Raw genomic sequence first — 17667 nt, 5'->3', positions numbered from 1 at the left:
TCCTAAATTGTAACTTAGTGTACATCTTAGAATACAAGATAATTTCCAAGTCTTCTTGTAAAACTCTCCCCAAAAATATTAGATACAGACTCCTTGTATCAAACTGGAACACTCACACTCCCTGAGAGGGAAGGGTCTCTGTCAGACTTATTTTCTAACTTTATTTTCCATAAAATCTTATTTCTAATAGATCTGACTGCTAAACACAATACAAGTAACTCTATTTGCTTCAGTATCCTAAAGTTGCCCATTCTATTTGTCATGCCATGTCATATCATTACAAATCTGCTAAAAGAAAAATGTGTGACTGTGTCTGTGCTTGAAGGATCTAGCAATCATTTTAATCACCGAATTAACAATATTATCTATCCTAGGAGTGACTTCAATTATATCACATGGCATTGATTTCACTGTGGAATTAAAGTCTCTGTCTTTAATAAAGAACATTTTGAAAAGGACAGTGGAGAAGAAAATGTTTTGTTCCTTAAGCACAGATTTTCTCTCTCTCTTATATAAGTGGCTACAGAATAGGTGCTGACATGCCAGTTCTCTACTCTATTTCTCATTTTTCATAATGATCTTAGTTTCAGGAGCCTTTTAGTCAGCTGAGGGAAAATTAGAAATAATTTTCCAATCCAAGATCTCCTTTGTACCTATTATCTCCAATTTGGTTCCGATGCTTTTTCTATCATCAAGGCTGGTGATGGGAAGCCGGTTTGCGGTGGATAGCTAGCTATCTATCTATCATATCGTGCTACAGAGAGAAGTCTACTGCCTAGTGAAGAAGAGCTGGAGCTTTAGCTAGTCAGTGTTTCCCAGTCCTAGACAGTAGGAAATTTCTTAATCTAAGAAAGATCATATGCAACAGGAGTTGCCTCACCTGTCTCAAGTAGGAATTTTATCACATTTTAGAAAGCCTCTCTAGACACTAAGGATTGATTCCATAACGTTCCTTTCACTTTCTTTAACTCCTTTCCCTCCAAACTCCCTGCACACAGCTTTCTAGATCCCTGAGTCAACTCTAGACCTAGACCAAATATTTTTAGACAGTAATAAACAATCTGAACTCATTTCTCAATGATTAACATACTTCCCACCTATCATGACTCTCCCTCCCAGTGATCCCGAGACTTCAGCTGCTTTTGTTTAAACTGTTTTTTTTTTTTTGTCTCTTGATGACCAGTCCCTTATTCCCATCCATTTCAACTCACATCTCTCCCTCTCAACATTCTTCTCTAAAGCTACCTACCTTTCCATTGTCATTTCTGGAATGCATGCTTCTCAAGTAATAAACTTTCATCTTAAAACTTTTTCCTTTCTTGTTTTCCATTTTCTTCTGTCACTGAGACTTGGCTTGCTCCTAAGGACATAGCTTATCTGGCCACTCTTTTAAATGCTTGTACTTTCACTTATACTCCCCTATTCATTAATCATTTTAAGGAAGTTAGATTACTTCTATTTCTATACTCACCTATAATTATCACTTAGTAGTCTCTCCTTTTGGGTTTATTACATCCACAAACTCCACTTCTTGTCTCTGCCTTGCCTCAATCACAGACTGACCAAAACTCTGATGAAAAAAAGTCACCATAGACAAGAGAGAAAATATCAACTAATGAAGATGAACACAAAAATCTAAATTTCAAAAGCTAATATTTTAAGTTAAACCGAATATACAATGTTGCAGGAATACATTTGCCTAAAGCATCTTGGTTCAGTGAAAAGAGAAGGGCATTTAGGCTGGTGGTTTTTGTTCAGTTGTGTCAGTCTTTTTGTGATCCCATTGGGATTTTCTTTGAAGAGACACCGGAGTGGCTAGCCATGTCCTCCTTCACATCATTTTATAGATGAGGAAACTGAGGCAAATGGGGTGCAGTGACTTGCTCAAGTACACACAGCTTTTGAAGATAGATTTGACCTCAATAAGATAAATCTTCCTGACCCCAGGTCCCGCAATCTATTTAAAAAGAAAAAAAAGATTTCTTTTCCCTATCAAGAAGCCATTTAAAAGATATATTGAAATGTGTAAACGATTTCAGATATTTTTTTAAAAGTTCCTTTTAGCAGAGGATGGTTTCGATCCATCGACCTCTGGGTTATGGGCCCAGCACGCTTCCGCTGCGCCACTCTGCTTCGAGTAATTGCAGGCCTTGACTCTCCTCTAGGATGACATTTACGTTTTCCGTAGTCCCTCCCTCTTTTGTTCTCCTGCGTCAAACAATCGATCCTCCCTCCTGTCTCGGCAGTCTGAAACAATGTCACAGGCTTAGCAGAAATACCCTATGTAGAACGGAAAATGAGTGAGACGAAATGTTCTTTGATGTTATAGGGTGATAGTTTTCTTAAAGGAGAAATTAAAACTGCCTCATTTTCCATATCGATTCGCAAAATGATTTTTACATTCACAACCGGGGATTCTGAAAAGAAAGCAATATACTTACTATGAGTTCGGCAGTGAGCCCAAGCTCTTTCTTAAGCAGACAAGCTCATCAAATCTCCAAAAGGAGTCATATTAGTTCCTACCCTCTCTCCCCGATTTCTTTGAGAACTGGATTCCTCCGCCAGCCCCAGCTCTCCGCATTAGATAGAAAGATGCTAGTGTGGTGTAGGAGACAGAGGAAATTCCTAATCCAACGCGTATTATGCCGTTAACTAGCTCTATAATCACGAGCACATCATTGCACCTCTATGAGCTTTATTTACAGCATAATTTTACTAGAAACCAAATTTGAAAAACACATAAAAGACAACAAAGAAATCAGGAGATTTCTTCCAATAAAAGGGGGATGCATTGTAAGAGGAAGGGCGGAGCTTAAGGTTTTGAATTATCCGTCCAGTAAGCTGTTAGGACCAAGGGAAGCTCAGTGGGGCGGGAGGAAGGGAGATGACGCAATAATCAAGTTTCCCGCCCGCGCGCTTTCAGTTTTCAAACAGGTCGGACACTCGGCTATATAAAGTCCTCCTCGCCAACGGAAAGCTCAGATGCTTTAGTCCTCTGTAACGTTGTTGTGTCATCATGTCCGGTCGCGGTAAAGGCGGCAAAGGTTTGGGCAAAGGGGGTGCTAAGCGGCACAGGAAAGTGCTCCGAGACAACATCCAGGGCATCACCAAGCCCGCTATCCGTCGTCTGGCTCGGCGCGGGGGCGTTAAGCGTATCTCGGGGCTCATCTACGAGGAGACCCGTGGCGTGCTGAAGGTGTTCTTAGAGAACGTGATCCGGGACGCCGTCACCTACACCGAGCACGCCAAGAGGAAGACGGTCACTGCCATGGACGTGGTCTACGCTCTCAAGCGCCAGGGACGGACCCTCTACGGCTTCGGCGGCTAAATTTGCCTAACTACACTCAAAAAACAAACTTCAAAGGCCCTTTTCAGGGCCCCCCATTTTTTCATCTAAAGAGCTGACATCGAACTGCGGAATTAAAAAGGTTTTTTGGGCTTAGTTTAGCTGTAGCGTTCGTAATTCCTAGGAGTGGCAAATTGTGAAGAGAACAAAGGGGATAGTAAGCTTATCTGCTGTCGAGACATAAGAGAGATACAAAGACACAGGAGCAGTGGTCTAGGACTCCACATTTCCAACTTTGTGTAACCCAAAAGATCCGTTCCGTTACTATGTCTAACCAGGAGGGGGTTGTTATCATTTGACAGCAGACGATAGTCTCACGGAAATGTATCAAGACCGCTTGGAAGAAAATGCGCGTGCTAGCCTATTTGTAATTTACTCCAGTTTTTTGGTGCTGAGAATTAAGCCATCAGGAGTGCTTCGATGTCAACAACTGTGCCCACCTATATTTCCCCAAAACAACGTCGAAAAAGTTTTTTCTCGAAAGATTAGGTCTTGGATTTCTTATTAGTCTGAACTAGATTTTAATATGTTGGAAGTAATTTAGATTCTGTGTTCTCGGACTGCTCACGTTAACTTATCGCTGTTGTGGACACAGGTTTAAAAAAAAAAAGTGCTGGTTAAAAGAACACTCATACTTCTATCACAGTTCTATTTGACATGTTTAAGTTGGAGAAAAAGATTGAGAAATGGTAGTAAGTCTAGACTGGGATATTAATATATTGGCAGATTCCCTGAATCTATTCCTTATAATTTTGAAATTTCAAAGGCATCTCAGGTAATATATCTTAAGACCAATCCCTCCTATGTAGATGGGGAACTCTTAAGGCCTAGTGATAATAAGATGACTTGCCCAGGTCACAGAATTTGAACCTAGGTTCTCTGAATTTAGTTAGAAGCCTCTTCACTTATTCCAAGTATAGGAAACAGCATAGCCAGGGGTATAAATGAAAAAGAATAGGCTATATTTGGGGTACAAATCAAAAGGTCAATAGCATTCAATTGTATACGAGGCGTTAAAACATCTAAGCACTTTTGGGACATCTACATATGGACTTTCCTGGAAGTTTTTGAGATGTGACTGGAAAAGGCAGTGTAGCGCCAAATTCTTAAGAATGTCAAGAGTAAAATTAGCACCAATAACAATAGTTTTGAGTGATTAGTGATATGACCATATTTCTAGCTAAGAAACATTCTGACACAAGTGTGAAAAGGTCAAGAGTAAAAAATTTTAAAATTTGTTAGAAAATTAATGACATGTAACTGGAAATTAGTAAAGATTCTGTATTAAGTTGATGGAAATAAAAATATTGAAGGTAATGGCATTTCAGAGCCAAGACTTCAAAAGGTATCTTGATCAAAACTCAACTTGCCCTCTCATCCTTCTTTTTCTCAATTCAAGAAAAAGAATTTCTTTAAAATATACATGCCTTTGCTTGAATTCAGACCTCCAAGGACATCTCCTTACAGGTATCCCACTCTACTTTAGTGTTAGGAGAGACAACAAAGGTCACAGTGGATTCATTGTTAGCTCTGGAGTCAAGAAGACTGTTCTTCCTGAGCTCAAATACTTAACCTAGAGTGTGTGACCCTGGGCAAGTCACCTTTAATCTTGTCTGGGTCAGTTACCTCATCTATCAAATGAACCACTCCATATTTTTGCACCAAGAAAATTTTAAAGGGGAAGGGGCATAAAAAAACTCCAGAAGTTACATTAGAATCTCACAACTGTAGTATGTCAGGCAAAGGACAGAATTGACTCCCAAGAATTTTTTGGCTCTTAAGTACAAGCTTCTTACTACCTCCTAAGCCAAGCTGTATTTTTTTTGTTGTTGTTGTTGCTGCTTCCCACTGTGAGTAAAAAAGAACCAGCTCATTTCTCTTCTTCTTGACAGTCATTTACATTTTGAAATGCAGCTTTCATTTCATTGATATATTGTTTTCATTTCTGAACATATCCCAAAAGTTATTTATTTTAGTAAAGAATTTTTTAAAAAGAAAATAAAATGAGATAAAGCTAAAACATGTCATAAAAAATCTTATAATGTGAATAATAATCCACACCAAAGTTCTCACCTCTGTAAAAGAGGAAAAAGTAAATTTTTATTTTCCTGGAATTGTCTAGGTCATTAATTATAAAGAATTTCATTTTGTTGTTCCGTTTAAATTGTCATAGTGTCTTGATTGTCCTTTCTTTCTGTATCACTTCACTTCATATACTTCTCTGAATTCTTCATATTACACTGATAATAACATAATTGGTCTTGAGCCCTTTCCCACTTTGATGAGCCACCTCTCCTGTCAAGTTGTTTACTATTACAAAATGTATTGATATAAATATTTAGATGTATCTTACTACTCAATAACTTCAGCAGCAGAGAAATCTGGGTCAAGGAATCAATAAGCACTTGTTAAGCATCTGTTTTATACAAAGCACTTAAGTATACAAGGTCTGTAATTATATAGATAAAAAAATTGAAAACAATTCATGTCTTCTAAAAGCTTCCATAAAGTTAAAAAAAATCATCTAAAATTCTATAGAAAAAGTGTAAAATACCTTGAAGGAAATCTTATTTTAAAATTACACATTTTTAACGTTTTATCAATCAAATTGTATAGGGAATATAGTTATATAGACAACAGAAACAAGATTCATTTAGAGAAGTTCTAGAAATATCAAAAGAAATAAGTTGGAATGAAGGAAAGGACTCAGTAACTTGCAGACTTTAGGCTATACAAAGCAGCAAACCATCTTAATAACTAACATGATTTAGTATTTCCAAATGGTAGCTATTTGTAGAACCTTTTCTCATAAATGTTCTTGTATATTCTTGGGCAAATCTTTGAGAAGTTCTAGAAATTACCTCCTACTGAAAGTTACAAGCTAGGAACAGTGTTTATCAAACAGAAAGGAAAAAAGTTGTCACAGTTACTTACATTTGGTGATACAAATCATAACTCAAGAACCTCCAGGATTGGATAAAAATATTGTAACTTATAAGATTCATACAAGTAGTTTTATACACAAAATATTAAGTATCTTCTGATACCTTATATATATGAATTTGCATGAAGACTATTTCAATTCCCATCTGGTAACATATACACATATATATTGTTAAATGTAAAAATCTAGTAAAATTTAGCTAAGTCTTACCCATTCATTTATAAATTTGAGATCTTAATATTTTGTTTTCAAGTTTTTTTTGCCTTATCCTTTGTGTGATACTCATTTTATGATATAGTATTCCCCCTTGTCCTCTACCTTATAGCAACACTAAGAATGTTAGTGGAGAGCTCTTAATTTCTCAGAAAGAAATCTAGGCCATTTTACTGAGGTTTTGACTGAAATTTACTGGCTAGGCTTTTGTTATTCTTTTCAGTCTTTTAGCTGCCTGGTCCCACTCTCTGGGGGAGGACATCCAGTCTGAAATCCAAATTAGATGAAATCCCTGAGACCCATCCTCTGTAAGGAGTCTCATGCAGTCTCACCTTGCCATTGTTGAGGTTGGGAAAGGGGACTCCAAAAGTTTGGGATCATAGACTAGTGTTGTAAGATGCTTCAAATTTCCAGGCATATCTAAGTTGAGGGGCAAAATTTATTGTAATTGTAACACCAATACAAAGCTGGGTGAATTTTCAAAAGAAATTAGCAAATAAACAGAAGCTAAGAGACACATTTATCCAGCTTTCTATCATTGATATGCTAATTCTATGGCTCATTGGTAAGAAGGAGCAATGGTCTCCAGAATCTGGTTCTCACTGACAAGATTATCAGTCAATTGAGGAGCTATGATTTAGGTTTTCATTGACCGACAGATTATCTATCTGACAGTCAACAATGAATTGAGAGATGGTCTTATTCACTATTGTCTCAGGAGTTTGATCTCTGGGACTAACTTGAGGCTAGAAGCAATCAGACATTGCCAGAACAGAAGCTCCTCAAGGTTAGGGGGCCACAAAAACATAGCTATATTTCCCTAGAAGTTACACCATCCCACCATGTCTTGTCAAAAATTCCAGTTATGTCCTTGATGTTAAATTTTCCTTATAAAATCTACTTAATGGGCCATCCCATGGCTGCTGCCTGCCTTTGGAGCACTAGTACTGCCATGGCATGTCTCCTTACTCCTCCCCATGCCAAGTGGTATTTCCCCTAACTTCACTCTGCTTCTCAACCCCACTTCTCCTCAAAGCTAACTAAGTATTTTAGGGTTGCTAAATCCTTTTCAGGATTTATTCATAATGCCCCAATCTCATGGAATGCTCCCTTTCTACTGGGTAAATTAAGTAAACGGAGGAACTTGTCTTTTATATGCTCTCCCATTCTTATTTCATATTTATCATTCCTGGTGTCTATCCCTTCTTTTTTGTCTGTAATCTCTTCCATAAATCTACCTTTTGACAGAGAATGGCCATTGTGAATTTGTCACATGACCGAATCTCTCAACTTTTGGTGCCTGCCTGATGCCTAGTGTCTACAACACATATCCAAAAAAGTACTTGAAGTTTGGAGGGGAAGGGAAGAGTAATTTTTTATTTTTCTCTTTCTCATGCACTCCAGGCTCTGATATTCTAATGCTTCCAGAACACTACAAAATTACATCAAACCCATTGCCAGTATCAGCTTTCATTCCTCTCTAGTTTAGGAATGTTGTTTTCATAGATAAGTCACAGTTTGGAGTCCAGTCTACCACTCAAATAGTGATGAATAAGAATATAAAATAAAAACAAAAGAATATATTATATAAAATATATAAATATATAAAATATATAAACATTATATATAATATGAAATATAAAAAACAATCTTGCCAAGAACTTAACTAATTCACTAATAATACATGAGAGATATATTTTACATTCTTACAAAAATGGGTGCCTAGGTGAGTATATACTTCCAAAGGCAGCATTTTATTTCCTATCTTGAAGCCCCTCCCTTGATTCTCCATGAATTGGAAGTTACTCAACATGAATCTCCAGCCTTCATTACATAGCCAGTCCCTGCCCCCAAGGAATTTACTTTCTAGAAAAGAGATGGTAACTGAGGAGGACTAAGGGCAAAGAACAAAATATTCTTTTCAAATCTCAGGCCACGGCCCTAGATTACATGTAAGTCACTCCCTGTACCCAAAAAGTTTACATTCTTTTGGGGGCAGATAACCACCACCCTTGATTATTCTTTGATTTCCTTGTGGGTTTCAGTTTTCTAATTTGTTTCATTTTTCCAGTTTAATTTTCACAACTGTGGAAACCAAATGATCATCCAGTTCTCACAATTATATGAATAGTGTTGAATTTGCTTGTTCTCTTGAGAAAAACCAGCAATGAGGGTCTGATATCTCTGGATCAAAAAAGCCAAACTGAAATTAGAATGTTAAGGAATCTGTTTTTCCTAATAGGAAATTCAGATTCTCTGATACAGATTTAATTTTTGTAACCAGCAGGTCTTTTTAAAGTACACGGCCAAACATTAACAGCATATAGGAGAAAATTGTGAACAAGTAAAGAATCTGTTCTCCCTAATAGCAAATTCATATTTCTCTGGTATTTTTGTAATCACTAGGCTTCCTTTTTAGAATACACAACCAAACATTAGCAGCATATGATAGAAAACTTAAATGAACAAACAAAAATATTTTACTGGAAAGGGAGATGTGGGGAAATCACACCAGGGAGAGAGAAAAGGACAATATTTGAAACATAAGTGATAAGATTATGAGAATATTCCCTGTTCAAGGGCAGGAGATAAAAGAACAAAAACTTTTACAGTTGTGAAAGTAGTTCTTTAAGATAAAACTTCAAGGTTTCTTTTTTCAGGCTAATAAGTAGCTTTTGCAATTGCATATGAGAACATTCATGTCCTAGCATAGAGGCTGGATGAGGAGGAAACTTTTAGGTGATGAGGTTAAGGTAGAGTCGGTGGAGGATGATTTCTATATTATTTCATTAAGATGTAGTAAAATGTAATTGAAATTCCTATTTTCCCCTACAATAGTAAATAGGGCAAAAAGTATTAAGTAAGCTCTTTTTGTAAAAGTTATCTGTAAATAGTTAGCATTTGAACTTAGAATCCCATGGACAAAAGTCGAAACAGAAGTGAGTGCATGGAATAATGCGGTAAAAATTACCCAGGCATAGGTTCTGTCAATAAAAAGTTATGATTATTAAAAAAAAAATCCCATGGACATGAATTTTGGTCTCAAAAGCACATGGAATGGGGTCAGAGGGGTTTTTTAGCATTAGACTGAATAACCTTTAGTTTATGCATCTATAAGATGAATCTCAAGTAGCTCCATGATTCCATCCTCTCCTCAATCTCTCCTGTTATTAGATGGACCATAACAATTTCTTTAGCAAGAATTATTCCACACTCTCAACTGTAATGCCAGAGAAACTGAGGCAAGATAGAGGTTAAAGAGTTTTTAATATTTTATTTGAGAGGGAGAGATTGTTCTGGGGGCATGTTGCCCTAAGGGCTGATGTCTCAAAGCATCCAGCAGCGAATGTGAGTTCTCAATGACATATAATAATGGCTCCAAGCTCAGGTAGATAAATAAAGGGAGCAGGGAGGTTCGAATTCTGGTGACCCAAAATCTCCAGGCAGAAACCATCAACCAGTTCTGACAGGTTGGGGGTAGGACCATAAATTCTTACAAATTGGGAGGACTGAGGAAATCCAGGACTTAGAGATCTGAGATAGGACATCTGGAGTTTTATCTTTTGGAATGCCAGATCTCCACAGCCCAATTATCTCAATCCTAATGAGCAGAAAAGGGGGATTGCAACTAGGGGGATTGAGGCAGAACAATTCAGGGAAACAGGACAATTCAGGGAAATTGAGGCAGGACAATTTAGGGAAACTGAGGCAGGACAATAAACGGGAACTGTGGCACAATACAATCTCTCCTGTTTTTAGATGGACCATAACAATTTCTTTAGGAAGATGGGGAAGACAATGATCTTAGGTTCTTGTTTTAAACTGGTTGCTGTATTTAATGTTCCTTAATGTTCTTCCCCGGGGTCAAAAACTTTTTTTTATTCTTGACCTTTTACACAAATTTCCTAAAGGGAAAAATCTGGAAAGAACTTTAGACTAAAGAAATATCAACTGTTAATGTTTTCAGTTGAACTAAAAAGGTTTAAATTTGCTTGCCAATAAAGTGAATACAAAGGAGGGCACACCAAACAACTAGCAAGAAGTGGAATTAAGAAAGCACATAGTTCTTTCTTTAAAGAAAAGGAACCAGGCACCTAGGTGGTACAATGGATAGTGCACTAAAGAGGACCTGAGTTCAAATTTGACCTCAGACACAACACTTCCAGGGTGCATGACCTTGGGCAAGTTACTTAACCCCAATTGCCTGAGGGGGGAGGGGAGAAGTAAACTACTAAGATATAAGTTTGCTTGTATTGCAATTCCCTCTATTATTTGATTAAAGTGTTTTGGAATTTACAAATGAATCCCAGAGTTGAAGGGGAGGTGTTGTCATGGCTAATTAGTAATAGGATTTAGACTAGTTTACACTTCTCATTTGGTTTTTGACATTTGTATTACTACCTTTTAATTCATCTTGGACTTAATTTTAAAAGTAAATTACAAAACTCCTTGTGATCAGAGAATATGTCTTTTTTTTTTAATTTTTATTTTGCAATCTCCAAAGTGCCTAGCATATAGTGTTTTACATAAGTGCTTTACTCAGTAAAGTGGACTGACCCAAAATTTGTAATAGATATTGAAAATTGTGGTCATTATTGAATTAGAAGAAATTTGATTCTTGGCATTACCATAAGGCTAGTTTATGATTCTAGGCAAGTTACATCACCTCAAATTCCTTATCTATAAAATGGGATTGTTAATATTTGTACTACCTATTTCATGGGATTGTCCTGAAGTAAGACATCTAGAAATGTGACATGTTGTTATTATGTGTATGATAAAAGGTGAGTAGTTCCATTTTGCAATGGAGAGAGGAGAACTTGTCAAGGAAGTCCCCTGATCATATGTTATGGTTAGAGGGAATCCTATGTAAAAGATACACGGAGGAAGTTTATAAGATGTGCCAAAATGATCCATAATCAGTTTTTAGAGGTGAAGTAATGTGCTTCAAACAACTTTTTCTTTCATGAAGGGGCATACTATTTTAACAGAATCTCAATAAATGATCACTGAAAAATGTGTAAACACACTTGAACCTTCCAACAGAGGTATTTTCAAGATTTATTATTTACATTATTATTATTATTTTTTTTTTTGAGAAGTAGTAGTCGTGGCCGAGTGGTTAAGGCGATGGACTAGAAATCCATTGGGGTTTCCCCGCGCAGGTTCGAATCCTGCCGACTACGGCAACCTTTTAATTACTAGCCTCTACAAGCAGTAGACTTTAATCTCCGGGGAAAAGGAGGAAAATTCTGCTATCGTGGTGAACTAATGTACATCACCCCTGATTTCTTCCCGTGAATTGAAGATCACTAAAGGAGCAGACTTGGAAATATGGTTTTCAACATGTTCTCCAAGCTTAGCACTTCGCACTTATGAGGCACTGAATAACTTTTTGGTCAATTCGACAAACATTTTTGTCCTGGGACAGACACGATTTCCAAGGCTCCAGCCTATCACTTTTCTGAAATTCCTTCTACGAGTCCTTTAGGTTCCCAGTTTTATGTCCCCACCCCTCAACTAGAAATCAAACATTTACTTCTGAAACTTCCTACCCTCTTAATTTCATGATGCTACTAGAGTGATTTTTGTAAAGCATAGTCCTACTTTCTCTTCCTTCTGTCAACTTCTATGGCTCCCTAAGGGCTTCCAGGATCTTCACTGTATTCAGCTTCACACCTCTGCAACTTGTCTACACTGTTCATTAGGTTCCTCAAACAGTTAAGTGATTCCTATTCCATCTTTTGCATCCCCCACCCCCTTATCTTTCAGCTAATTTGTCATAATCGTGTGTGAACGTAAGTTATTTGCATGTTATGGGAGGGATACATGCTCATTCAAAGCAGGAAATGAAATGTACATTCTCTCTCCCCAAAACTTAGTTCTGAGTACATGAGTACGTTGACTAATTGAAAACAAAGGAAGAAGGAATTAATGAAAAAAAAAAAAAAAAACAGCCATTAAGAGCTTTTATAAGTTCAATTAAGTATTGGAAATTTGAGACAGGAAAAAAACAAAAAACAAAAACAGTCCCTGCTAGCTCTGAAGTAACTGCTGACTCCGATCCCAAAATGAACCACCATAAACCAATCATCTTTTGTCGCGAGTTGAAGATTTTGAAATATTACATTTTCAGGTAATCGATTTTTGTATAACAGATTAGAATCTGCCATTGAACCAGTAATAGGGAGAAGAATCTCTGCTATCATCCCCTTCACGTCATTCGAATAAGTGAGAGAGGACAAATACTACAGATACACAGCAACTTACAGCAACGTGAATACTTATTTATTCTTGTTTCTGCTGCTACTCAGCTATTTTCCTTCATCTGTAAAAGAAGATTCAACATTGAAACTCAATATACTAGCAGTTCCTGACTTTAAAGTCTATCCTGAGAACAGTTTTGAAGCAAATAAGTTGTTATAGGCTGAAAAATTCTACAAACTATAGGAAATGTAGGTGAGACCTTGCGCCCTCCGCAATTGGAGGAATTATATCTCATCCTAAGCTTTGTAGTAGGTGCAAAATATAGATGCGAACTATTGTTCTTGTTTCTATTTTCAGATTTCTTGGGAGAAACCTTATCGGAAAAAATAAGATTTTAAAATACAATTCTGGAAATGAAAGATAGGAAAGACAATTTCTCTTCAAAGGAGCGGAAACTTAATTCTTGAACTATATTGGCTGTTTAAGTCAAAAGGGGTGGGGAAAAATTGTTCCCGCCCAGGGCAAATAGTTTTCAAACAGGTCGGACTCTACGCTATATAAAAGAGCTCCAGCGCGCTGGGGCTTCATATCCTTTGTTTCACTCTTCAATTCAACATGTCTGGTCGTGGCAAGGGAGGTAAGGGGCTTGGCAAAGGGGGTGCCAAACGGCACAGGAAGGTACTCCGAGACAACATCCAGGGTATCACCAAGCCCGCTATCCGCCGTCTGGCTCGGCGTGGGGGCGTCAAGCGTATCTCGGGGCTCATCTACGAGGAGACCCGCGGGGTACTGAAGGTTTTCCTGGAGAACGTGATCCGGGACGCCGTCACCTACACCGAGCACGCCAAGAGGAAGACAGTCACCGCCATGGACGTGGTCTACGCCCTTAAACGCCAGGGCCGTACCCTCTACGGCTTCGGCGGCTAAATTCTAACATCCTTCACAAAATAAAGGCCCTTTTCAGGGCCACACACTTTTTCTTCTAAAGACTGTAGCACTTTACTTTTGACATTTTGGTTTACCACGGGGACTAGTAAGTATTCGTACGAATTCATGTAATTGTATTTTAACGCAAATAGGGTACATAGTTCTTGTCTAGTTGACTGGCTTCATAAGCCGCAATTTTAGTTTTTGTTTAAAGTTTCTTAATGCAACCGGTTCCCAGATTTTTGTGACCAAGATTACGATGCATTTTACAAGCAGGAGTGCAGTAAGTGGAACATAGGCAAGCGGATCATGTTAGTCGAGAAGGGATACTGCAAGAGCCAATCGGCTGTAGGTTAGGGAAGAACATTGCGGCCTCTACCCAATCAGAAGCGATTTGAACGAAGGATGCGGGCACCTTCGCTATGGCAATTATTGAAAATCGTTAACAAACAAATTATTCCATCCAAGGAAAATATTTAATTCCTATCTATAAACTTGATTATGATCTTTACGTGACTTTGGGCCAGTGCTCCCTTCAGCTTAAACAGGAGGGCTGAAGTGGATTTATTTATTGAAAAATAATGCTTTGGAATTATTTTATTGAAGGATTTAACGAGCTGATATCCCAGCTCTGGAAAAATAGGGAGATAATATTTTATATTTTATTTCGCTCAGTCTCCTGGAACAATGTTTTGTATGAGATAGAAGGAAAAAAAAAAAAACAGTTAATTAACATACTACACAACTCTTCTCATTTTCCCCTTCACCCTCTCTCCTGACTTGGCCTTTCCTTTCTCAAGATCCTGCCATCCAAATAAAAATAAGGTATGCATTCTAATCCCCAAGAAAACAAATACAATATCATTCCCGTTTGGTAAGTAAACTGGAGGTCGAGGTGTTTTGTCCTTGTAATGCCGGAGAAACTGAGGCAGAAGAGAGATTAGAGACTCTTTAATATTTTATTAATTGGAGAGCATAACTGATTGGACAGGACTCTCGTCTCAAAGTATCCAGCGATGAATGGGAGAATCCCAAATCCTTAAATACCTTTTACAAACAAAGAAGGGGACAGAAGCGGGAAACTTCTTCACAGACCCATTTGGTTCTATCAGGATGGGGGGAGGCCATAAATTCTTATTAAAAGCCAGAGTCCTCGGGATATCTGAATAAACAAGATGTCAATGAGGTATCCGGGATAGTCTTATTTCTTGGAATATTTTAGGGGGATAGTGTAAATTCTGGAGGCCAGAAAGAGCTAGGAGTTAGGAAGTCTGATCTCCTTATCTTGAGTCTTACATTGACAATTTATAACCTTAGAGCAAATGGTCCTCAGCCTTAATGGACCAGTGTGGAGTTTTACAACTAAGGGGATTGAGGCAGAACAGTCAAGGAAACTTGAGATAGAACAATCAGGGAAAATGAGTCAGGACAATTAAAGAACTGTGGCACAACATTCTGAAGAAGATACAAGTAGATAAAAAGGTTAGTAGGGAAAGGAGGGGCTTAAGAGTATACCCACCCTCATTTACGGTTTTTGTTACTTTACCCTTGATGGATCAGGGGGAAAATTGATGTTCAAGGCCTTTTAAAGAACTGTGTGAGCAAAGGAATTTGTGTATGTGTGTGTGGGGGTGGGGGTGGGGAAGGCGTTGGGCAGGGCTGTTTGAGAACTTTTTGGACACATATTTGAAGGGAGGAGTGAAGAGAAAGGGATCCTGGTAAAGATGTTCTTTTGGTGATACAGATCAGAACAAAAGGAGAATTTGTTGTTGTTACTAATCTGGGTAGTTACAGATGTTTGGAAGTGAATTTTATATTGTCAAGGTATTGTGGAGAGATAAGAACCTTTACCTTAGAGGTTGCTGTGGGGGTCATAAGTTGACCTCCACCACTGACTGTTTACTACTTAATGCAATGCATATATTTACTATTTACAAAGAAATGTTATGTATGATCTCACAAAATTCACATAAGGATGCTGTCTCCATGTGACTTGAATTCAGGGAGGCAAAAGAGATAGCTCATTAGTGTTTCCTCCCCAAGTTCAATTAAATTTTCAGCTAGGCCCAGCTGCCAATTTTAGGAACTCTGCAGAGTAAGGCAAGCTGTACTTTTCATACTATGTATCAACTATTCCAGCTGACATGGTGAGTCTTGAAAAGAATAACACCTCTAGATTAGACATTATGCCATTCAGGAAAAAAAGAAAAAAGAACAAGGCAGGAAAATCATGATATCAAGAAAGGATCAGGAGGGAGAGAAAGAATGGACCAAAGAAGTGAACAGAAACATACAGGGTATAAAACCAACACAGTTCTTCAAGGGACAATTCCTGTCACTGTTGTGCCACGGTTCCCTTTTATTGTCCTGCCTCAGTTTCCCCAATTGTCCTCCCTCAGTTTCCCTAAATTGTTCTGCCTCAGTTTCCATAATTATTCTGCCTCAATCCCCCCGGTTGCAAGCCCCCTTCCTGACCAATGGACTGAGATAATTAGGATTGTTGAGATCTGGCATTCCAAAAGCTAAGACTCCAGATAGCCTATCTCACATACTTAATTAACATCTTCTACTTCTATCTCTCCAGACTTCCTGCCTCTAGTTTGACTATCTCCTTTATTCCTAGTTTGTAAGACTTTATGGTCCTACACCCCACCCTGTCAGAACGGGATTGATGGTCTGTCCTTGGAAATTCCCACCATTTACCAATGCTTAGACTTCACCCCTGCCTTGCTACTCTGATCTTGGAACCAGGTATATATATATATTTCATTGGAAACTCACATTCCTTGCTGATGCTGAAGCTGAAGCTATTGCTGAATGCTTTGAGACTTCAGCCCTCAGACCAAAATGGATTCTTTGGTCCCAGAAAATCTCTCCCTCTCAGAAATCCAAATAAAATATTTAAAACTCTCTAATCTCTCTATCTTGCCTCACTTTCTCTGGCATTATACCACCTCCACCAATGAAAGGAACCTATACCAAAAGAGTCATAATATGAACTATGGAATAGGGCAGCTTATCTTTGTTATAATAGTCTTTGGAGTTGTTCATTTACCGTAGTCCTGTCATTATAGGTAAGATACTAAAGATGTGAATGAATGATACCAAATTCTACATTACTTTTGTAGAATATACCTGAAATTCATGTGAAAACAAAATTGTCTCCCCACCAATCAGTCCCAGTTTGGCCAAAGGCCATGGAACTAGTGTGTACCAAGCATTATTACTAAATACACAGGACTAATACTCTCATGCTCTTCTTAACAAGGGGCAAAGAAGGTTGAGAAATGTAATGTTCTTCTCTAAAATATAATGTCCTCTAGGAGCAGATTTCTTGGGGGGCTTCTGGAGGCAGCCTTTGTTTCAGTTCTGAATAAATCACCCTGAATGCAGCCAGGAGTTAAAGTCAAATCCTTTATTTTCTCCTTCAAAGTCTTGTCTCTTTTCTGGGGCCTGGTTAGCTTTAATAGAGGCCTATCCCTCTCCTTGGTTCTGAGAGCTTAAGCTGCCTTCTCTGGCTTGTGAATCTCTTCGACTGAATCCTGGCTGAGACTCAGAGCTTCTAATGGGCTTCTGTTCTAGTGGGTTTGACCTTTAGTGGACTTGTCCTCTTTGACCCTGACAGCTCCTCTTTATATATCTTCAACACTGAGTATACACCAATCATTATATCACCAGGAAACGATTATTTGTTGTAGGATTAAATCAATGCTAAACTAGATTTAACTATTATCTCAATTCCACTTAGTACCTTGTATCAAGTTCTGGCCCATAACATCTCCTTGTAGGATCAATGTCTCTATCAATTCCAGTGACTTAGCACCTTATAAGAATCCTAAGAGAAATATTTGATCAATGTAAAATACTCTTACTGGTACTTTCTTTCCTTTCACTCCCATTTATTATACACACATACACACACACGTACATAAATGTATATATATGTAATACATATATTATACATATACATGTAACATGTAAAACATGTGATATTTTATTTTTATATATATATCTATATCTATCTATCTAT

The 17667-nt window shown here is 37.9% G+C and overlaps 1 protein-coding gene and 2 non-coding genes across 3 annotated transcripts; 2 read left to right on the top strand and 1 right to left on the bottom strand.

Moving 5' to 3' along the window:
- Positions 1-2061: 2061 nt before the first annotated feature.
- TRNAM-CAU (transfer RNA methionine (anticodon CAU)) lies at positions 2062-2133 on the bottom strand. The gene has a single exon. It is a non-coding gene; the product is annotated as a tRNA-Met (tRNA).
- Positions 2134-2962: 829 nt separating this feature from the next.
- Positions 2963-13683, top strand: LOC127561232 (uncharacterized). The gene is made up of 2 exons (XM_051996528.1): positions 2963-3325; positions 13275-13683. Exons 1-2 carry the CDS (start codon positions 3017-3019, stop codon positions 13635-13637), a joined length of 672 nt encoding a protein of 223 aa, XP_051852488.1. The 5' UTR covers positions 2963-3016; the 3' UTR covers positions 13638-13683.
- Positions 11608-11689, top strand: TRNAS-AGA (transfer RNA serine (anticodon AGA)). The gene has a single exon. It is a non-coding gene; the product is annotated as a tRNA-Ser (tRNA).
- Positions 13684-17667: the final 3984 nt, after the last annotated feature.

Source organism: Antechinus flavipes, chromosome 4 (genome assembly GCF_016432865.1).
Source record: "Antechinus flavipes isolate AdamAnt ecotype Samford, QLD, Australia chromosome 4, AdamAnt_v2, whole genome shotgun sequence".
NCBI classification, from domain to species: domain Eukaryota; kingdom Metazoa; phylum Chordata; class Mammalia; order Dasyuromorphia; family Dasyuridae; genus Antechinus; species Antechinus flavipes.
The sequence above is the reverse complement of the archived record's forward strand: the minus strand, read 5'-3'. Positions and strand labels throughout refer to the sequence as shown.